Raw genomic sequence first — 24,007 nt, 5'->3', positions numbered from 1 at the left:
ATCACTCAATAACTCTCATTCTTTTTTCTTAGCTAATAAACCTATAGTTGGTTTACTATAGAATTGACTGCCAGCGTTGTCTTTGGTGTAATATCTGGAATGCCAGTTGATCTGGAGTAAGTGACTAGTCTCTTGGGACTGGCAGCAACCTGATGTGATGTGATTTTTGGTTTATGTGACCATTATCACTAAGTCCAATGTATCTGGGTGACAAGATAGGCTGGAGAGCTTAAGGGGACTGTCTGTGACTCCATGATAAGACTGGTATAATGATCCATTTGTTACTGGTTTGATGAAATCTAATTATAGAACATACCGCCATTTTGGGGTATCGGCCCTTGTTTTCTGACAGTCTGCCCTGAGACAGGCACTCACATTTGAGAGTCATTCCAGACAGCATGACAGGTACATTATTGGGTGATGGGGGAGTGTTCTGATACATCTCTTGCATTATTTTCTGAACTGCTTAATGTCACTAAATAAGTCAGAAAACTACATTTATTCATAATGCATAAAATTCAAATGAGAGCTTTATTTACAGTAGCCTTTCAAGCTCTGGGTGCTGTAGCATACATAACAAATTTCAGACTACATTTTTGTAGAAGCCAGGAAGAAAAGCTGATCTACAGAAACAAGTTGTCAAAACTGGCAAAGCAGAAAATGTGTCAGCTCCTTTTTACAGCACTTCACTGTCATTTTTTTATGGTCTCCTATTGTTCAGAGTGTTCCTGATGTCTTGGTTATAAAAACAGGGAGTTCAAATTGCCATAAATTAACCTAACTCTTATAGTAAATGTTACAGTCCTCCATTGATCAGAAGTGCAGGTGAATGCCCTCCAAATCTTTATTGTCTTGGCAATTGTCTCACAAAGCCATTACAGAACCGAGCAGGGAAAGGACTAACTCAATCCAGGAGATTTTTATCAGAAAGAAAGCTGGATCTTTGAAGCAAAGGAGGCAGAAAGTTTAATTTTATGACAAACTGATTTATAATCTACTACTACGTGGAAAACAAATTATACTATAAAGATTAATCAAGTAACTTTATTCTGCAGCAACCTATATGAGCATCTGGGTAAACAGAAACCTCATGAAATGTTTTGCTGCAAAGCTGACTTCAATAATATATGCAAATGATAAATTCAACAATTCTGCTCCCTGCCAGAAATAAAATAAATGGCTTCAGGAGCAAATAACACTGATTCATACTGTGCTCAAGCACTAGTCAACCAATCTATTAAACTACACAGGGGGGGGAAAAATCAAAGCAGCTTTGTTATCTTACTTGTGAACACCTTAGTTAAATCTCAGGCATTACCTCTTCATACCAGCATAAATATGTAGCCTTCTACATCTTTTATAATGTGGTTACAGACACAAAAATGTTATAGTCAAAAGCAAGAGCTAGTTCAAGGAATTTCAGACTTCAAAATAGGCAAGATACAAAGCTAAAATTCATATGTTCCTTTTTCAGTTATGAATACTTTCACTAAAACATAAATATTTTAACATATATTAATTTTTTCTGACATTCAAAATTGTAAAGTCAATATGGCAGAATTATTGTTAAAAGCACATATGTACAAATATTCTTTTTTCCATACATAAAGTATTTGGCATAATTATAACAATCTTACTGCATACACAACTGTTTGCTTCTTTTTTCACATAATGGTACACTCCTTATTAAAATTAACCAGTTATGTACAAAAATACTTGAACATTTATTATAGAAAACCTCTATAGCTACCATCAACAGCACATACCTGCTGAAGGTTTCACTGAGAGAATATAAAAAGTGGTCACTTTCTTCCAGTTAAGCTATCAACAAAGCAAACAATTAAAATCAACATGAGCTTCCCCAAAAAAGAAGGAGAATATTTTTAACAACATGATTTAAAATACAGTTCATAAATCTGTTGTCAACCAAGTGTTAAAAACAGTAAGTAAAAGAAAGAGAGCTACAAAAAATACATACACAAGGTGCTTTTTCCACACTCCTACATCTGGGCATTAGCTTTCCATTGCTTTACAGACACTATCTAGTGAAATTCAACCTAGAACGGTCTACCATCATCTTCCTTCAGTAAAGATGACAATGATCAACTAAGTTAAAACAACCAATCAAAAATAAAAACCAATAACATACAACAACAAAAACCTGCACTAGTAAGAATATACATGAAGAGCTGTTAGGAATTTTGCTAATTTGTGCAGAATTGTGAATTAATGCCCTTTATCTTTTAAAAATTTACTGATACATAGCCAGTGATTTATATTCTTTAAATTTGTTCACTTACTGCATTGATTTGATACTAACCAGTATTGATTCTTGTGTATCCTTATTAACAGGACACATTCATTTATGCCTCTATTATATCTGGACATTTGTTCTTCTGGTACAGAGTTTTTTTTTGAAGTTAACTTTCAAAGACAGGAGAAAACCTCCAACTAACTATTAATGGGATTTTTTTTTTGAATGGGCTAACTGAAAGAGTAAAGGTAAATCGCACCTTAAAAAGAAAGAAGTGCACCAGATACAGGAGATAAGCTACTGTTATAGGACTAAAGAGTTTCTCAACAATTAAATTAATTTCCAGAAAGGTGTTCTACACTGAATGAAATGTGAATATTTGTTACTCTTAGAAAGCAACACAAAAGTAGTATTTTGTTTCAAGAACTTACAACTTTTGTCTTTAGAACTTTTTACTGCGGGGTAACTTGCATTAACAACCCCCTCCCCCGCACCACCCCTAACCCCACATGCACAGATATTTGAATTGACCAACCTGCTCATGGGGAAATGGGAACAACCTTCAGCCTACTTGCAGAAATGTCCTAGCCTACAAACAATGTGGTTAGGAAGCGTGCATTTATTTCTAGTAATTAGCTCAGTTAGCATAGCCTACATTTTGTAAGAAGCATACAACTAATGCAAATGAGAGCTTGTGGGGTTTTAGATTTAATTAAATTATTTTTTAAAAATGAACATAACATACCAAAAAGCTATGCATCCATATTTACCACCTTGAAATTAACAAAATTCTCTCATTCATGCTTCCTGTAATATCTGGCAATCAAAATTATTAATTTCATTTAATAATGTGCAACATAATATTAATAAGCATTTTAAAAATAATGTAAAAGAAAAATTGGGTAAAATATTAAAGTGCCTACACTAAATGTATTTTACTTTTTTTTAAATATTATTTCGTAAACGGTAAAGAATTCATTGCAAGTAAATATAAAAGTGACTTCTTATAACTGAGACACTTTCCGAGGAAGAGGCCTGGGCCGAGGAACCTGTTCAGTCCTCCGGCTACTGTTTTCCAGATTGTTTGGCCGCGCCAGCAGGGGTTTGGGTGGCAGTGCTGGTGGATCTGAAGTGACAGGGATGGAGAGGCTGTGAGGTAGCGGAACAGGCCGTCTCAAAGTTCGTTCATAAACGCTGTAAGGTGGCGGAGTTTTACTTTCTTTTCTCATCGGCTCCTCAGAAACACTGTAGTTTGGAATAGTTTGTTCACTCCCTTGACTTTCAAAGCCAGAAGTTTCTGATGTGCTACATCGGCTAAGTGAAGAGATTCCACTGCTGTAACTTCCTGACAAGACTGGAGAGTTGGATATGAGCCCCGAGGAATGACATTCCACTGGAGATGGGGTAAATGATTGCATGGATCCCTGCAAAGAAGAAAAGAGAAGGATTCATGTGAAGGAGAATTAAGAGCAATGTTTCTCCGTGAACACTAAAAATCCGGGTAGATTTTTTTTTTTTTTTGGCACTGATTCTTGGGAGCTTGATAGATGAAACATGTATTTATGGTCGAATTAAGATCCAGTAAAAATATAGTCCAAGCTTGTCTATAGAATGCTTATATTTTCAAACTATACATCAAATACTGTTCATGGCAACAATTTATTTTAGTGGAAGTAAGCTATATTAAAATGTTGTATTCCTATCATCAGTCTCTGGAAAAATCTGTCAGTGTTTAAAAAGAAATAACTTTCATAGTACTGACAATGGAATATAGCTTGCAGTGTAACTAGTAGCACTGTGCCCTCTACTGCCAGAACACTGTATCTATATCACATTGAGTACTTCTGCTACTTCAGTCTCTGGTTTAGAATATATTTACAGCTTTCCTCCCATTTTTTGCAATGAATCATGCTGTAAAAAGAGATATAACACTGCTTCATGTGTGCTAATATTCCATGTATGATTTTTTAAAAATTAACTACTTAATCATTTTATAACACAGGAATGATAGCTGTTTAATGAGAATAAATTTTTATTAAATTCCCCTGCATTTTATCAGTGTGGTGTCTGGTTTCAGGACCATAACTTATTACCAGATACCATTAACAGTGCAGGTAGCTTCAAATTCTGCAGTGTGCATCAATGTTATTGAAAATTTTTAGCATCTTCTGCTTGTGAAAGCCACAGAACTTCCAGGATTGGGAATATACTCAAATCACCATCGCCAGCCTGGTTTAGAAGTATTGTTTGCTCTAAGCCAAGTGGTGATGAGGCAGCTCAAGCTATTGTATATGTGATAAATATTATTTACTAAAGATATTATTCACTAAGATTCTCACTTATGAGTCCTAGTTCCTCAGCACAAGATTGGTAGAACTCCCTCAACTCTTAAAGAATTTTTATCCTCAAGAACAATAGTACTGGAGTAGAGTATAAAACAGGCCCTTTGTTGGCAGTCATGTGCCACCCTCGATACCTGAAGTCATAGGTATTGAGTTCTTGGTCCTCAGTATTGAGTTCTTGGGTCTTCCGAAAGGATGAAAACAATAAGTACTGAGAGATGGCCAGGATCTCTCCCATGTACTCCTGTTGAGGCCTCCAACTCAAGGCAGCTCCACATTATGGTTTCCAGATTTCCCCTTTCTACATTCATGTTATAGAAGTGGAGATGGGAAGAGTGAATCCAGCTTTGCTGGTTCACTTGTAATCTTTTGAAAGGATACTATTCCAACTTCAAGGCACTGCTTGCATCCTACATTGACAGATATAAGATTTCTTGGCAGAGGCAGACCAGTTTTTGCACTGATGATGACACTCAAACGTCAGTGCTCTTGGGGCATGAAGTTCTACCCTTGATACAGAGCCTATATCAGTGCTACCTTATGTCATTTTTTTGCTGGCACATTTCTTAAGCTTCTTACCTTCCAGGAGTGAGAATCCTGGCAGTGAGAATCATTAGAGAAGTGAAAATTACCTGTAATTATAGTTTTCTGTAGATTTTACTCCAATAGATTTCTTATGCACTTACCCCACATATAATTTGGGGATTATTAGAGCTGATTGTAATTTTTCTTTTTTTGAAAAAACAAACAAACCTGTTTAACAGTAAAAAAGGGGACTGTGAAAATTGTACTTTTTTTTCTTCTCAACTCTAGTGATCTTTTTTTAAAGTGTCTCAGTGCTTGCACTTTGTTTCTGTTTTTTCTCTAGAGCAATTTTTTCAGTGACGATAAAATATTTTTAATTGGCCTCTCCTGGGAACTATGCCGCCGATGTAAGTGGAGGATCTGACTTGCAATGTTTGTTGGGCAGCATTAATACCAGGCAGGGGATGGTGCACAATGGTCAAAGCGGGGACATGACACACACTACTCCATTACTGCTATCCTGGTGGGTCAAAAATCTTCATGAACCAATAGAATTTGGTTGGTCTGACGCTAAGGAGTTAAGAGAGAGGAAGGAAAACTTTAGCAGAACATCTTCAGGGAAGCAGAATCACAGTAAAATAATTTTCCCTTTTTGATTTTGATTTCTTTACAGTAGAATAGTACTTGCACTGAATTGTGAGGAATTGAATGCGTTAGGAAAGGTGCAGACTTCTAGAGATTTGCTGAAAACTCAGTTTATCCTAAGCATTTTTATATAAATGCCCATCACTGCAATAATTAGGCACCAGTAGTATACTGTCCATTAGAATCTCCTTATTCTCCTCTGACTGTCCTGGAAGTTACTAGGCCACACGGTACTACAGGCCAGAGGCTCACGATTCTGCTGAAGAAAGGAATGAAAGAAGCTTGGGTTTGAAAAACTGTAAGAAATACAATTAGTTTTTAATTATGACTTAGTCATAAACTCAGACTTATTAGTATTAAGGCATGAAATATACAACAACAAACAACTGAAGAGATAAGAAAAGATATTATACATACAAAAGGTTTTGCTAAGTACCAAATACGTTAAGACTTATGCTAGCTAGTTTGAGAGACAGTCCGGACACACCAGACTCAATCCTCAGCTGAACAGTGGTGGAGGGAATGTGGATCTAAACCAACTTTCTGTTCCCCTGATCTTGGGCTGGCTGGTGCCCAGCTGCTCTGTTCCAGATTAGGATCAGATAGCTGTGAGCACAGCAGTGGAGTGGAGACAGGTGCTTAGAGCTGGCTTTATGCACCTCCACCCCATGCCGGGGGAATTCTTGGCTGCCCATCTAGGGATTGATTCAAAGCCCACTGAAGTCATTGGAAAAATGGAAAGATTTTCATTTACATCAATGGAACTTAGATTAGATTCTTAGGGACAGCTTCCTCAGGCAATGCAAAGGGGCTGGAAGAAGGGCCAAAGATTGAGTCCAACGTATGGCAGGGGAGGAGTGAAGAGGGTTTTATTTAATTGTCACTGTGGGCTAAGAAAGCTGGTGTATTTCAGAAATCCTGCTAAACTGCTTCCTTCAGGTTGTGTTCCTTTGTGTAGTAGGAGGCTTCCACATTTGTTAAGGACATTACGTCTGATATATTATCTGGACAAAGTCTTAGGCCAAAATTTTCAAATGAGAGCTTCTGGGTGCTCAGAACTTCTGAAAATCAGGCCACTTAATTTCAGTGCCTAAATATTTAGGATCCTAACTTTAGGTACACAGTTTTGAAAATCTTAGTGTGAAGGTTTTAGGGCTGCTACTGTCAGTTACATTTGTGAATGCGAAATGTGCATAAATGCAGTAGCATAAGAAATTATCTAAAACAGACAATATAAATTAAAAGTTATACACCACACAACATAGACATAACAAGCCCCATGGAATAGGCCAGTACCTTCATTGGAGATCTGCCAGCAGGAGAAGGGGAAACTGAAGCTACATGCCTTGCCGGTGAAGCTGTGAAGTTAGAAAGGGTTCAATTTAATTTCATAGAAACTAGACATATTTTAGAATGCCACCCTCGTGAAAACTGTAAATCAGATTTATTACAGAAATTCTACCAAATACAAAAGGTCACCAGTATGTTTAGATGGATCACAGAAAAAAAAACCAACAACCCAATACAAAGGTATTCCTGGGAAAGCTTTGTTAATGGAAAAGAGGTGATCCAATTTTTACTACCCACTACCTCCCCCTGTTCGATTCTGTGCATCTTGCTCAAAGGCTGTGCATACTTTAGAAGATTTCATTTGTTTTCAAAGTTATGCAAAGGTTATCTTACAAGAGAATACATACAGCATGAAATATTTATGCACCCATCTCCCCTGGCAATTTTTACATCATTCTAAACTAACTGGCAACGTGATTGAAAAAATTTCCTTATCATGCTCTCTTCCCCTCCCTTTGTTTGTTCTTTTAAGGAAAAAATTCTGTACATATGTGTTAAACAAGCAATAACACATCACAAAGCATGCTTCTCCCAGAGGCCTGCAGGTCCATGGTGTATTGTGAGGATAAATGGAAAATATCTTCAATCACTTGAAAACAATCATACTTAAAGTAGCACTTAAATATCTTTTCCTTTAAATTGACAAAATGATTTTTTGAAGGACAAACTGGTTAATGAAACTGAAACCATGGCGTTACATGACTGCCTATATAGCACCACCCAATAAGATGCTTCTTTTCAGAGTGCCCAGGTTGTGATTACTAACCTCCAATCATTGTAAGATCAAAAGACCAAAAAATCAATCATCTCTTCTGGGTATCAACATGAATCTAATAAGTCATTAAATGAAGATGCAGGATATTGAAAATGGAATGTTACAAGAGTACAGAACGTTAACAAGATGAAAGTAACTGCAGTTCTACAGCCTTCCATCCGAGGCAATGAACTGATAAATTATCCTGCCCAGGGAGTTAAGTGTTAATCACAGTGGAAAGAGTCAAAGCCATCAAGTAAATCATTTTGTATTGGAGGTTGGCCTGAAATGTTCATATATTCACCAGTTTGTGTGGGTCTTGGTGGCACAGGGGGAGACATAAGCTTTCCACTTTCTGACATGTTCCTGGCTTCTTTTCCACTGTCCAGACTCCAACTGCTGGGGGTGGTGTTTACAGCTGGAAGAGAATGACAATGCTGACACATCCGCTAATATTTCCAGCTCTCAATTCCAACCTTTCCACCTTTCCCATATCCATGAAGATTACAAGTATGTAGAGTTAAAATGTTAACCAACTTAACAGCATGCCTGAAAAACTCACCCGATTACAATAGCATTTAAAAAAGCACTTAAAATCATGCATGTTAGACTCCTGGCCTGCTTGATGTGTGTATTTGGCTCCCTAGGTGAGTTTGAGATTGTACAGCAATTTGGACCTCATGAGCAATAGCAACTGAAAGAGCACTCTGGTGCTTTGCACACACAGATCCAGCTACAGAGGGAAACAGACTACGATCCCATGAGTCAGGGCTACTCTACACTAGAAGCACTGCATCAGGCGCAGCTGCACCGATGCAGTTGTGCTCCTGTAGTGCGTCTGGTGGAGACGCTCTATGCTGACAGGAGAGCGCTCTCCTGTCGGCATAATTACCCCACCTCCACGAAAGGCGGAAGCTGTGTCAGTGGAAGAGCATCTCCCACTGACATAGCGCCACTGTGGACAGCGCTTAGGTTGCTGTAACTTGCGTCGCTCAGGGGAGTGACTTTTTCACACCCCTAAGCGTGGTAAGTTACAATGACTTAAGCAAAAGTGTAGACCTGCCCTCAGATTCCTCCTGTAGCAGGCTCCCTGTTTAAAGAGTTCTATGTGGAATGAAACAGACTGTTCCTAGGCAGTTTCCTCTGAATCGCTTTACATATGGAAAGACTGGAGAAGTAAACTGACTAGAATTCCAGCCAATATTCCCTCAGAATATCTTCAATGTTAACACACTTCTGTTGCCCTGGCATAGACCCCCCCCCCCCCCCCCCCCCAAAAAAAAAACCCGAGAGAGAGAGAGCGCAAAATGGACGGGTAGAGGAACTGAACAAAAATACATAGGCTGATGAAGAGAAGAGATAAAGTTAAAAAACATTAAAAACTGCACAAAATAAAAAATGGAGTGAGGGCAGCATATGACCTTTACTTTGTATCCATGAGGTCCAAAGGTTCTAATTAAAAATGTAATTTTACTCGGTTGCAGGATGACTTTGGCACCCTTGACTTGTATAAGATCACTGTTTGGTATTTATCAGTGTCATTTTCCGGGGCTTATACATCTTTAATTGAATTGTAGTGCATGGAATAGTGATTACTGCACAAAGCATGAAATATTCTCTATGACGGGAACCAGAGAGGTCTCATACTATAATATTCTCCACACTTGTCTGACAAAAAGATATTTAACACTGGCAGGCCCAAAAGAGATCTTAAAAATTGCAATTTTCCTCAAAGCTACCCTCTAGTTAATGAAAAATCTATTAACTTAAAAAAAAAAAAAAAAAAAAAAAAAAAAAAAAAGGACTATAGAACTGGTAGAAGCCCTTTTAAGCTGAACCATCTGTTGACAATAAATTCAAAGTGCTTCCAAGATATAGGAAGCACAAGCTCTGTCTACACCATTCTTCTCTTGGCCTGTCCTCCATACTTGTGTGCAAACATGGTACTGAAACACAAGAAGAACCTTGTGCTCATTTACAAGAATGGAGTGAAAGTCAGAGTGCAGTGTTCATGTTGTTATTCACTATTTCTATTGCAGTACATTTAAGGACTACGAGATTCCTACTGTACCAGGCACTGTACAAATAACACAAGGATAGTTCCTAACCCAGAGATCTTACAATTGAGAAAATACATAACAGGAAATAAATACACAAATTAGGGGGGCACAAGGTAAGAGGGAGAGGGAGGTATGTTTAAACCAGTATCCAATTGGTTTCTATAGTCACATGTGCCCTGATGTTCATGTGCCCAGATAATAATGACCAATCTGATATTGGCACGAACCAACCTTGACAGTAATCCATTTGCAGAAATATTGCTCACAACCTGTCACTACATTAAAAAACAAAACAATGACAAAAATTTCCTGACATTTTATTACACTTTCTAAAGCAGAAACATTTTATAAAATGTTCCCTGTAGATATTACAAAGAACTAATTCGTGATGAGTGAACAATTTTATTCAAGGGGGGCTAAATAATGAAATCGTTTGCTTGCAGAACAACGAATTCATGAACTAAATTAAAACAAATGTATTTAAAGAACCAAGATTCCTTGTATATTTAATTTTCCAGTCCTAATATCCAGGATTCAGGTTTACCTGGCAACTCACCATTTACATTTTAATATTCATTTATTCATAAGTACACATAACATATATTATGCTTTTAATAGGTACCAATTAAAATGCATTCCAGTGAGAACATTTTTATCCATCTTTTTGATTAATTCTCCTGGGGAGTGCTTCTGCAGTAGAGGGTTGACCCTGAGAGCAGCACACAGTAATCAGCCTATTTCTTAAAAAAATATTTTCTCTTGTTATTTCCTAATATGTAAGAGAGACATTTAATGGTAATGGTAATATGTTACTTCCATCTAGCAGCATGATCTGTCCTTACTTTAAAAGTAACCAGATGGGCAGGACCCCGGCTAACTGGCTCCCTAGGCTCCAATCTGGTGGTCGAGTAGACTCCCTAGATGGCCAGTTCTTCAGCTCCCAGATCAGCATATATCATTTTGTAAAGACCAAAATATTTCTGCTGCCTGGACCAGAGCTTTGGAGCGGAGCCCGGAGCTGGAGTGCGGAGCAGTAGGTTTTTGCCCACAGCTGGAGCAAAGCCGGAGCGGAGCAATTTAAAAATTTGATTGCTCCAAATCCCAGGCCTGGACATTTTGGATTTTTTGGTCCCATGAAAAATTCTGGCTTTTGAATTTTCATTCTCATTCAGGATGAAAAAATATTAGAAAACTCAATTTACTTTGCAGGATGGAAATTCCACTTCCTGGTCGGCTCTAGTTATAATTTTCTTTTGAATTGTATGATTTGAATTAATCTGTTTTACTGCAAACCATTTGGAGTGTCTCTGTGTATTCCAGAGTGATTTCAGTTTAAAACTTAGTGCTCTGTGAAGGGGTAATTATGCCAACAATACAGAAGCACCCTCATTTATATTTTCTTTATAGCAAATAATGGATGTTTCTTATTTACTTTAATATGTTAAAGATAATTAGATGTATTTCCCATAGCATTCCAGATATAAACAGGGGGAGCAGAGGTAGATTATGTATGGCTAAATGGGAAATGGATGTACCAAACTTCAGGGTTCCCTCCCATCCCAAGATCATCTCAACCTCCCCTTCAGCCTCCAGATGAACATGTATCTTTCTCCCACTCCTGAGCCTTTAAACTTCCTCCCAAGTGATCCAGTCCAGTCAGCTCAAGACCATGCTAGCAGGCAGACAGCCAGCAGCAATGCCTTGCCATCTGCTGTTCCATCTCTGACTCTAACTCCCTGCTATCTCCTGGGCCCTTCTGAATGCAAGGCTCAGATCACAGGTACACTGTTCTTTCCTTAAAAAGCAACAGAGGGTCCTGTGGCACCTTTAAGACTAACAGAAGTATTGGGAGCATAAGCTTTCGTGGGTAAGAACCTCACTTCTTCAGATGCAAGTAATGGAAATTTCCAGATAGATTTCCATTCCATACGGCTAAATGCAGTGCCTTGCATGGTGTCAAGTATCAGAGGGGTAGCCGTGTTAGTCTGAATCTGTAAAAAGCAACAGAGGGTCCTGTGGCACCTGTAGTCTTAAAGGCGCCACAGGACCCTCTGTTGCTTTTTACAGATTCAGACTAACATGGCTACCCCTCTTTTCTTTCCTTGTGAAGCAATTTGAGATGTATGGATGGGAAGTGCTATATGAGATCTAGGAACTATTATTATTCACCAGCCAGTCAGGAGGAGTGACATTCTAGAGTGACAACTTTAATTTATCTTCACTGACAGGGGCGGCTCCAGGCACCAGCACATCAAGCGCATGCCTGGGGCGGCAAGCCGCGGGGGGCGGCCTGCCGGTTGCCGTGAGGGCGGTAGTCAGGCAGCCTTCGGCGGCATGCCTGCGGGAGGTCTGCCAGTCCCACGGCTTCGGCGGCAATTCGGCGGTGGGTATGCCGAAGGCGTGGGACTGGTGGACCTCCCGCAGGCATGCCACCGAATCCGTGTTACCAGCGGACCTCCCGAAGGCATGCCACCAAAGGCTGCCTGACTGCCGTACTTGGGGCGGCAAAATACATAGAGCCACCCCTGTTCACTGATACCCAGATTGGCAGTGGTACAGGATTCTACTCACCTTTCTCAGGGCCAGACAGGTTAGGATCACTTCGGGGCAAAGCACCATCTCCGATATGATTAAACAGCATTCTCTGGAAATTCAGAACAGTGCATTTTATGGGAAAAGACAATGGCAATCCAATGACTTTTTAAAAGACAATTACATTAATTTTGCAAAAACAAAATGTTCAAAAGAATTTGGCCCAAATTATTTAAATAAGGAAAATGATCTTGAAAACTGAGGTAATCCAAATTTACAGAGCTGGTAGTTTTGTATCTTTGTTTTTTGTTTATTAAAGAGGGATATTGGGGTAATCCTCCCCACCCCCTGAGAACTTAAAATTGTATGGAAATGAGTAGAAAAAAATGGAGGTGAATTCCTCCTTTTTGGAAACGTGTGCATATTGGAATAATTTGAGATAGTTATTATTTATTGGCTTTGGCAGTATATAAGGCAGTTCCCTGCCCCATTACAATTACAACCTAAGGCCCAATCCTGAAGTAAAATCTGTGTGCTTTGACTTCAGTTGGATACCAAATGGGTATAGAGGTCCATCTGCAAGGATTCATTGTAGGATCAGGACCTAAATTGGATACCGATATTTGGTGACGTCTCCTTGGTACAGGGTCATTTTCCTAATTCTGTCCAAGATCTGACACTTCATGGTAGCAGGGTCCCTTAGCTTTATAGTGCGTAAGAATTATCCCCTGCATTATGGCAATTCCCTCCTACCTGAATATTGATTACTACAGAAATCATAGGAATACAGTGCTATGAAATTATTCTAAGTTTCTAGGTGTTTCTATTAGCAACATTCACACAGCACATTGATCACTTTTTGGAAATCCTTTTTGACATTAAATAACAGGAAAATAAAATAAGTAGCTATTCCCACAAATAACTCAGATCTAATTTTTGAGGCAAAGCTAAATAGAGTGCTGTGTTCTACAATTTAAAGGCAGACCAGACCAACAATCAGTGAGGGAAAACCAATCAAGCCAAATCCTGTTATCACATCTTCTTCCAGCATTAACTACTGCTCTTTGACAAGAAAGTGAGGCAATAAGTTAAAAAAGAATCTGGTTTCCTTTCTGAAGGAAAAGTACAGGGGCTGAAAAAGCACTGAAGTCACCAGTAGGGATCAAGGAAGCAAATTCATATGAAACATAAAGGAAAGAGGATAGATTGAAACAAAAGAATGACAGTTATGTATTTTGCAATGCTGTTGCAGCTGTGAAGGTTCTAGGATAAGAGAGAGACAAGATGGAAGAGGTAACTTTTATTTGGACCAACTTCTATTGGTGGAAGATACTAATATTTGGTTATGTCCAGGATGTTGAAGCTGATCATAGCATTCAGGAACAACATCATAACCAGCATCAACTTCCTGGATGGCACGATAAGCTTCAGCAATGGAACCCTACAGACAATCATATACAAGAAACACATGAATCACCTCACCTACCTTCACAGATCCAGTAACCACCCCAAACACACCAAGAAATCTGTTATCTAAAGCCAGGAACTCAGATTCCACAGAATATGCTCCAAAGATAGACCCTTAACATCTTTATAACTGCCATCATCAAACAAGGACACTCCATCAGAGAAGCAAATCACATCAGGGAACGGGCCACCTAAATACCTCAAGAGAACTTGCTTTGATACCAAAACCCCCCCGTCCCTCCAAAAAAACCAACAAAAAAACCCACCAACCCAAAACCCACCCAAACAAACCCCCAAACCCCAAACGCACATCCCTGCTTGTCACCCACCAACCCATACTGGAATCCATATAGAGCATCATCAAACAATTACAACCCAAACTTGATGGGAACCCATCCTGAAAGAAATCTTTCCCAAACCCTCTCTTCTGGCCTTCTAACAACTCCCCAAATCAGAAGCAAGCCTCCCATAGACCAGGACACACTAACTGAAAGCAGCACCAGACCATGCCAGAACAACAGATGCAAAACCTACAGACAGAGGCGGATTAAGATCTCCTGGGGCCCTGGGTCAGAGCAAGTGTGTGTGTATGTGGGGGGGTGCTCTGGTGCTGGAACCATGGCCCTGCCCAACCCCTTCCGCCTGCGGTCCCATCCCCATTCTGCCCGCGGCCCCACCCATGACCCTACCCCATTCCACCCCTTCCCCTGTGTCCCTGTCCACATTTTGCCCATTCATTAGGAACTGGGGAAACTTTTGGGATGGGGGAGCCTATACAGGAGAGATGGGCTCCACTTAAACCAAAGTGGAACCAGACTGCTGGCACAAAACATTAAAAAGGTTGTACAGCAGTTTTTAAACTAGGAGATGGGGGAAAGCCGACTGCTGCAGAGGAGCATGTGGATCGGACAGAGACTTCTCTTAGGGGAGAGTCTAATAATAGAGAATCTCCAGGTTATAGTCAGGAGCAGAGGATGGAAGAGGATAATGTAAGGGCCAGATCAGATGATAAACATTCACATAAAAAAGAATCTGACACATCAGAAAAGGGCAGAGAAATAAACAGTGACAAGTTTTTAAAGTGCTTGTACACAAATGCTAGAAGTCTAAATAATAACATGGGTGAACTAGACTGCCTTGTGATAAAGGATGATATTGATATAATAGGCATCACAGAAACCTGGTGGACTGAGAGCAATCAATGGGACATAATCATTCCGGGGTACAAAATATATCGGAAGGACAGAACAGGTCGTGCAGGGGGGGAGAGGCACTATATGTGAAAGAAAATGTAGAATCAAATGAAGTAAAAATCTTAAGTGAATCCACATGTTCCATAGAATCTCTATGGATAGAAATTTCATGCTCTAATAAGAATATAACATTAGGGATTTATTATAGACCACCTGACCAGGACAGTGATAGTGATGATGAAATGCTAAGGGAAATTAGAGAGGCTATCAAAATTAAGAACTCAATAATAGTGGGGAATTTCAATTATCCCCATATTGACCGGGAACATTTCACTTCAGGACAAAATGCAGAGATAAAATTTCTCGATACTTTAAATGACTGCTTCATGGAGCAGCTGGTACGGGAACCCAGAAGGGGAGAGGCAACTCTAGATTTAGTCCTGAGTGGAGCGCAGGAGCCGGTCCAAGAGGTAACTATAACAGGACCACTTGGAAATAGTGACCATAATACAACAGCATTCGACATCCCTGTGGTGGGAAGAACATCTCAACAGCCCAACACTGTGGCATTTAATTTCAAAAGTGGGAACTATGCAAAAACGAGGGGGTTAGTTAAACAGAAGTTAAAAAGTACAGTGACTAAAGTGACATCCCTGCAAGCTGCGCGGGCGCTTTTTAAAGACACCATAATAGAGGCCCAACTTTAATGTATACCCCAAATTAAGAAACACAGTAAAAGAACTAAAAAAGAGCCACCGTGGCTTAACAACCATGTAAAAGAAGCAGTGAGAGATAAAAAGACTTCCTTTAAAAAGTGGAAGTCAAATCCTAATGAGGCAAATAGAAAGGAGCATAAACACTGCCAAATTAAGTGCAAGAATGTAATAAGAAAAGCCAAAGAGGAGTTTGAAGAACAGCTAGCCAAAAACTCCAAAGGTAATAACAAAATGTTTTTTAAGTACATCAGAAGCAGGAAGCCTGCTAAACAACCAGTGGGGCCCCTTGACGATCGAGATACAAAAGGAGCGCTTAAAGATGAGAAAGTCATTGCAGAGAAACTAAATGGATTCTTTGCTTCAGTCTTCACAGCTGAGGATGTTAGGGAGATTCCCAAACCTGAACCGGCTTTTGTAGGTGACAAATCTGAGGAACTGTCACAGATTGAAGTGTCACTAGAGGAGGTTTTGGAATTAATTGATAAACTTAACATTAACAAGTCACCGGGACCAGATGGCATTCACCCAAGAGTTCTGAAAGAACTCAAATGTGAAGTTGCGGAACTATTAACTAAGGTTTGTAACCTGTCCTTTAAATTGGCTTCTGTACCCAATGACTGGAAGTTAGCTAATGTAACACCAATATTTAAAAAGGGCTCTAGAGGTGATCCCGGCAATTACAGACCGGTAATTCTAACATCGGTACTGGGCAAATTAGTTGAAACAATAGTTAAGAATAAAATTGTCAGACACATAGAAAAACAAACTGATGAGCAATAGTTTCTGTAAAGGGAAATCGTGTCTTACTAATCTATTAGAGTTCTTTGAAGGGGTAAACAAACATGTGGACAAGGGGGATCCAGTGGACATAGTGTACTTAGATTTCCAGAAAGCCTTTGACAAGGTCCCTCACCAAAGACTCTTAAGTAAGTTAAGCTGTCATGGGATAAAAGGGAAGGTCCTTTCATGGATTGAGAACTGGTTAAAAGACAGGGAACAAAGGGTAGGAATTAATGGTAAATTCTCAGAATGGAGAGGGGTAACTAGTGGTGTTCCCCAAGGGTCAGTCCTCAGACCAATCCTATTCAACTTATTCATAAATGATCTGGAGAAAGGGGTAAACAGTGAGGTGGCAAAGTTTGCAGATGATACTAAACTGCTCAAGATAGTTAAGACCAAAGCAGACTGTGACGAACTTCAAAAAGATCTCACAAAACTAAGTGATTGGGCAACAAAATGGCAAATGAAATTTAATGTGGATAAATGTAAAGTAATGCACATGGGAAAAAATAACCCCAACTATATATACAATGTGATGGGGGATAATTTAGCTACAACAAGTCAGGAAAAAGTTCTTGGAGTCATCGTGGATAGTTCTCTGAAGATGTCCACGCAGTGTGCAGAGGCGGTCAAAAAAGGAAACAGGATGTTAGGAATCATTAAAAAGGGGATAGAGAATAAGACGGAGAATATATTATTGCCCTTATATAAATCGATGGTATGCCCACATCTCGAATACTGCATACAGATGTGGTCTCCTCATCTCAAAAAAGATATACTGGCACTAGAAAAGGTTCAGAGAAGGGCAACTAAAATGATTAGGGATTTGGAATGGGTCCCATATGAGGAGAGATTAAAGAGGCTAGGACTCTTCAGCTTGGAAAAGAGGAGACTAAGGGGGGATATGATAGAGGTATATAAAATCATGAGTGATGTGGAGAAAGTGGATAAGGAAAAGTTATTTACTTATTCCCATAATACAAGAACTAGGGGTCACCAAATGAAATTAATAGGCAGCAGGTTTAAAACAAATACAAGGAAGTTCTTCTTCACGCAGCGCACAGTCAACTTGTGGAACTCCTTACCTGAGGAGGTTGTGAAGGCTAGAACTATAACAGCGTTTAAAAGAGAACTGGATAAATTTATGGTGGTTAAGTCCATTAATGGCTATTAGCCAGGATGGTTAAGGAATGGTGTCCCTAGCCTCTGTTTGTCAGAGGATGGAGATGGATGGCAGGAGAGAGATCACTTGATCATTGCCTGTTAGGTCCACTCCCTCTGGGGCACCTGGCATTGGCCACTGTCGGTAGACAGGATACTGGGCTAGATGGACCTTTGGTCTGACCCGGTACGGCCGTTCTTATGTTCTAATGATCCCGACCCATTCCGCCCCCTCATCTGCAGCCCCATCCCCGTTCACTCCTTTTGGCACCCCCAAGACCATAAAACCTCTATCCCCATGCCACGGACCCAGGGCCTCAGAGGGGAGTGAGGGCTCCTCCAGTCCTGGGGCTGCAGCCAGGGTCTGAGCGCTGGGGCTTCCCGCGCCACCCTGTGCTTCTGCTGAGGACCGGGGTCCAGGCGCTGGGGCTTCCCCTGCCCCACCCCACCTGCCTGGCACTTCTGCCAGAGACCAGGGTTGGGGAGCTGGGGCTTCCCCGCCTGCCCCACAGATTCTGCCATGGCTCTGAGCTTCTGCTGCCCCATGGCAGATTTCTGCTGGGGCTCCCCAATTGGCCAGGGCCCCTGGACACGGGCCCCATGGGTCCATGGATAATCTGCCACAGCCCACAGACTTATCTCCACTGCTAGGATGATTAATGCCTGACACAACACACAAGATCCATGGGTCCTACGTATGCCTATCACAATAAGTGGTGTAGCTCATCCAGTGCATCAAATGCCTCAACAATTATGTGGGTGAAACCAGACAATCACTTCATTCTTGAATGACCTCACACAGAAAAATGATAAAAGACAAAAACACCCTACCACCCGTGGGCAAACACTTTTCACAAAGCGATACTCCATATCTGACCTCTCAGTCCTCATCCTCAAAGGAAATCTGCACAACACCGTCAAAAGTTGAGCTTAGGAACTTAAGTTCATAACTCTGGTAAACACTAAAAATCATGGTCTCAACAGAGACACTGGGTTTATGGATCATTACAACATTTTGTAACCTACTAACCTTCCTTTTTCCTATGACTGCAGAGGTGTTAATTGCCCACTTCATTTTAAGTAGTTTCTTGCAACATGTGCTAACCTCTCATGTTTAACAATCTGTCCCACCCTCTATTTAGCTGTGACACCTCCAGACCTGAAGAAGAGCTCTGTGAAGATTGAAAACTTCTCTCTTCCACCAACAGAAGTTGCTCCAATAAAAGATATTACCTCACCCACCTTGTCTCTCTTATGTAGGAGAATGACTCCAATCATGGAGCAAATAAGGACTAAAAAAGACAACAAACCAATTACGGGGGCGAGTGTCTATGGAGCTTTTCAAGCTAGGTCACTAACAATAGGCATTCACATTCTTCATATGGAGAGAGACAAGGCATCACAACCCATCCAGAGACTAAGCAGCTAGCACTGAAAGGTAGTCAGTAGGTGGATAGATGTAATCTTAAGCAGCCACTCAAGGCAGGACTACTTGTCCAATACCTCTGTGGCTTGGGTCCTACTCCTTGTAACTTCCTCAAATGAGGTGTGCAGTGCTCTGGCAGCATTGGATTGGAAGAGCAGGCATTTCCCTTTGTGCCTCTTCTTTTTCAGGTTGAAAGACAACAGTATAAATTACTCTTTCACTTGGTGACAAAGAAATCCAGGGAGTATACTATGAATGCTCCGATGGAGACCTTGAATGCAAACTAGTGCTAGAATATAAGTAGTAGGGACTAGTGACAGCATCCATATCTAATTTTTATAAAGTGCTAAGTGATGATTTGGCCTTTAAAATCTCTCAAGAGTGAATATGTTTTTCTGATGATAGAGGGTTAGAACGGTATCTTTTGCATATGACCCATTCTTGCTATCCTGGAAGGAAGGGGCTCTGAGAAGCATACCTGCCCCGTTTCCTAGATAAGTTAGACTCCCTTTAAGGACATGAGAGGAAGAGGGGGAATAGTTGAAACTTCCTGCCTTTGAAATTTGCATGAGAAAAGTAATTTTCTACTTACCCTGTCTGGGGACACTGAGGGTAGAGATAGATTGGGAGATTTTCCTGTCAGGTGAGCCTCTGGGAGAGTGGAGATTGGGCCTAGCGGCTCCTCACGCTCTCTTGGTGAATCTCTGGTACAGCGGGGAATGGAGGCCGCATTCCACTTGGCAAAGCAAGAGTTTACAGGCTGGGAGCAAAAATGGCACAGTTCTTTCTTTATGGCTGACTGACAAGCCACTTTACATACAGAATATCTGCAGGTCTTTGCTCTATGCAGCTTTGGCTGCTCTGCCATTCTGAGTTTGGCAGGAAGCTGTCAGTTGAGAGTACTCATTTTGTGATCCCTGAGAACTGCTTCTCAGCCTGGCTAAGATTAAGTATTTGTTCTGAGATTGTCAGCTATCATGATGATGGGCATGGTATAAAAGCTTAAATAGAAAAGAGGAGAATATTTTCTCTTCAAGAACCACCTTAATAGCCAAGAGGTGGAGAGTGAGTGAGAGAGAGGCAGAACTAAAATTTAAGAGAAAGCACCAAATAATTTCTAAAGTAAAAGAACCAGAACTACTGCGTTTCATGTTGTCAGAGGCAGGATTTCTGGGGGGGGGGGAATCAGAATGGATGTTGTTTGCCACTGTCATAGGGCTCCCTGTCAAAGTGCTTCAGTTCCCCCAGTCTCTGCAATAATGAAGGCCATCCTGTGGAGACGGAATGGACTAGAAGTGCTTTTACATGCATAACAAGGGGAAAAGTACTGGAAAGAAAGTAGGCCCATTAATAAAAAGCATTTAATTAATGAGGATTCAAAATTGGCTGGTACAGAACTCATTTTGTAAGCCTTCTTAATCCAGAGAACTAAAAGGATAGCGATATTCCTACGTGGGATTCAAAGATGGTGATTTTAAAATGAAAACTCATTTCTCCTCTCTCTCCTCCCTTCTCACCCACATGCCAGAAAAAATGCCTCCCCTTTTCTATTTGTCCCTCCTCTCTGAAATGACATAAGGATTTAGAAATTGCCATATGTGATTGGCTTAGTAGTATATCTTGCCTTTGACAATGGCCAGTAATTACGATGTTTCAGAGGAAGGAGAATGGAAGCTCACTATGGACAACTGCTACTGTAACAGCCCTTCCACTTTCCTTGCTCCTGACCTCACACAAGAACAGTCACGTAATGGCAGGGAGATGGACGATATGACCTTCGCATCTCCCACTTCTTTGATTTTATATCAAAACCAGGTCTAAACTGGGCAGATGGTAATCACAGATTAGATCAATTTAAGCAGATTCACATTTCAATTCTTGCTTCTTCTCTTTAGTATGTACTGTATATTTTACTAACTAATATTGCCTATAAATATGCAGAGAACCTTTCCTTTTTCCCATTGTATTCATAATGTTGCCAGTTTAGAGGAATACCTACCTACCAAAAGTAACAACAGTGGGTAGAGGTTGTAGCGGTAGGCAATTATCTGTCCTATCTGAAAACATCTGAACATTACCAAATGAGGAAGTGCCCAAATTTTCTCATACTGATTTCTCTGATCTCTTCTAAAATAAAATGTTCCTGCTGAATTAGAGACAAAGTTAAAGAAGCTTTATTATCATATTCATCAGAGTAAACCTGAATAGATCTCCGTAACAAACTGTGTACCTGCGAAGGTTCTGCAGGAATCGGGTAAATGGCACTGCATGGCCTTTCTCTTGGGGACAGGCAAGAATTTTCTCTGGAATGCTTATGTTTGTCAGACAACAAAGGAGAAGCTGGAATATAAAAAAAACCCCAAAAGATAACTTAATGCACTAAAATGCACTGAAATACCGATCACTTAAATTCTGTGCGCCAATTTCATAACAGAGAGAGACATCCTATTGTTCCCCTCCCAACAATTCACCTTCCTCTGACAATAAACTGCATTCTGTGTCACACAGGCAATAATTTGAGATTCAGTGGGTTAGTGTATTGACAGCCATTTAACTCAGTGGACAAGCACTAACCTCTGGCACTGGATGGAGCAGAGCTGGTCACATTAGGTGAAGCGGAATGAGTAGAACTCAAGCTTGAGGTAGATGGACTTGGCTGGAAGTTGATGAGACACTCTTATGATCACATTATACATACGAGTTTGTAAAATACAAATACACTGCATATGTATTACACAAACGTTTTGCCCAGAGAATATTTTATAATTTATTACATTAATTTTCCAAGAGCTTTAAGCAGCAAACTGATGTAAATAATATGAATATCATTTATTACATTTTGAACTTGCCGCAGTGTTAATGACAATTAGACCGAAAGGTCTGACTAGAGAAAAGAAACGGATTTGTGTTAGATTGTGTAGCTTAAAATAATTTTTCTCACATACATTTATATCTTCAAATTGGACTGTATAGTTATGTAAATAATAATCATTCTCTATAACTAAAAAGGCTGACAGCCCATAGAACATGAAGGTCTGTTTCTAAAAAAATCTTTTAAGACTCTTTCAATCACAATTCTAAAGTAAACAGAAGATGATAGTGAGTAAATAAATCTAGTGCTTTCTTGTGAGAAAACAATAAGATCGTATTTCGCTTAGCTATGGCAATACTTTGTACCTGCATGTTGAAAACTTCGTCGGAGCTTTCTGATTGCCCAGTGATATTGCTGACTTCAGCAGAGGCTTGTGATGACAATGACGAGGATGAATATCTGTTTACAGCTGGGTAACTTAATGGACTGTTACAGGAAAAATAAAAAATTGATGTAGTTAATTCCTATTCCAAGTTTTCCAATTTATTAAACATCAATGGGGAACAAAGAGAAAATAAACACTCTCACATCTCTTATCTCATACACTCTAATTTGGGTTTATTTATTATACTGTGATTTTTATCAGTTATGGATGTCTGCAGATGCCTGTGCACTGATATATTAAGAAGCATATATATGATAAACTACACCACAGAGAAAAACCGTTCAGTACATCGTATGAAAGTGCCAAAAACTAGAAATTCATGGTAATTTAATCTTTGATTTACCTGCGTCTAGGAATTACCCTGGCACCATCTGGGCTCATAGAAGCAGGCGCTGAATTTCTACATACACGAGGGCTTCCATTAGGGAAGTGAACAGGACTAGCTTGCACACATGCAGAGAATTCCTAATTATTGGTTAAAAAAAGGTTAATTAGAATAAGAAAAGCACCATCAAGCATTTTGTGACATACCTTTTCAATTTACTATCTGTACATTTTCATTTTGAATCAGGTGCATTAAATATTAACATCTAAGAAGCTAAAGTATTTTTTCTGCAGTGATGTTCAACATTTTCCTTTGATAAAGTAAAATCATTATTTTTCTTTAAGTCGCAAAGATAATTTCAAAAAGTGAAGAGAAGCTCCAGTGCTACATCAATGTAATGCAACCAAGCAACCAAAAGATGTCACTATTCGTCACTTAGCAGAACTAACAACCATGTTCAAATGAAGCAGTCGCTGCAGCTAAGCTGTGTCCAGGGCCGGCTCTAGGCACCAGCGTTCCAAGCACGTGCTTGGTGCGGCACTTTTCAAGGGGCGGCACTCCATTTTTTTTTGTTTTTGTTTCGGCGGCGGCACTCTGCCCCCCCCCCCCCCTTTTTTTTTTTTGCTTGGGGTGGCAAAAAACCTGGAGCCGGCCCTGGCTGTGTCCTATGGCCTGTCAGTGCATCTGTTCACATACCTGTATTCCCAAACTTGACTTCATCACAAAGAACTGATCTACTAGCTTTTTGTGTAAAGGTCTCATATCCTGAGGCACAAACTTCTCATGTACAGCTAATCCGAATTCTAGAATCTGGGCCTTCACAAAAAAAGGGGAGAAAAAAAGACAATTATTTGTTGCGTTTCAGTTTAATTTTTACTTTTCATCATTAACCACCATGCTACAATGCTATGAATTCACAGAAATACATATTTTAGAAGGACCTTGATATTAAACAAGGCCAAAACCAGGCATCTAGACAAAAACATTTACTTTTCTCCTCTTTGTGCTATTTGACTTTCAGAAGAATTTAGCTGGCTTGATACCAATGACTCAGTGTGAAATGTGTGAATAAGCAGTTCTAAAAATATGAATGAAGACTTTCCCCAAACAATACTGGGAAGAAAATGTCACTGCGTAGAAATGTGAGAGATGATAACTCTGGTAAGGAGCCAGCAGATCTGGGCAGACAACATGGATGTGTGCAAACACAGTTCTTGGAA

General features: G+C 40.0%; 1 protein-coding gene across 1 annotated transcript in view; it reads right to left on the bottom strand.

Moving 5' to 3' along the window:
• Positions 1–535: 535 nt before the first annotated feature.
• DOCK4 (dedicator of cytokinesis 4) overlaps positions 536–24,007 on the bottom strand; it is a 391,670-nt gene continuing 368,198 nt past the window's right edge. Inside the window, exons 44-52 of the mRNA XM_024200912.2 lie at positions 23,484–23,603; positions 22,806–22,927; positions 22,383–22,503; positions 21,780–21,861; positions 21,436–21,545; positions 12,502–12,574; positions 8,175–8,288; positions 7,063–7,124; positions 536–3,678 (exon numbers count right to left, since the gene is read on the bottom strand). Of these exons, the coding sequence (XP_024056680.1) occupies positions 3,259–3,678; positions 7,063–7,124; positions 8,175–8,288; positions 12,502–12,574; positions 21,436–21,545; positions 21,780–21,861; positions 22,383–22,503; positions 22,806–22,927; positions 23,484–23,603 (1,224 nt within the window). The 3' untranslated portion in view covers positions 536–3,258. The remainder of the gene's footprint in view (positions 3,679–7,062; positions 7,125–8,174; positions 8,289–12,501; positions 12,575–21,435; positions 21,546–21,779; positions 21,862–22,382; positions 22,504–22,805; positions 22,928–23,483; positions 23,604–24,007) is intronic.

Source organism: Terrapene carolina, unplaced genomic scaffold (genome assembly GCF_002925995.2).
Source record: "Terrapene carolina triunguis isolate 2854851 unplaced genomic scaffold, T_m_triunguis-2.0 Scaffold68, whole genome shotgun sequence".
Lineage (NCBI taxonomy): Eukaryota > Metazoa > Chordata > Testudines > Emydidae > Terrapene > Terrapene triunguis.
The sequence above is the reverse complement of the archived record's forward strand: the minus strand, read 5'-3'. Positions and strand labels throughout refer to the sequence as shown.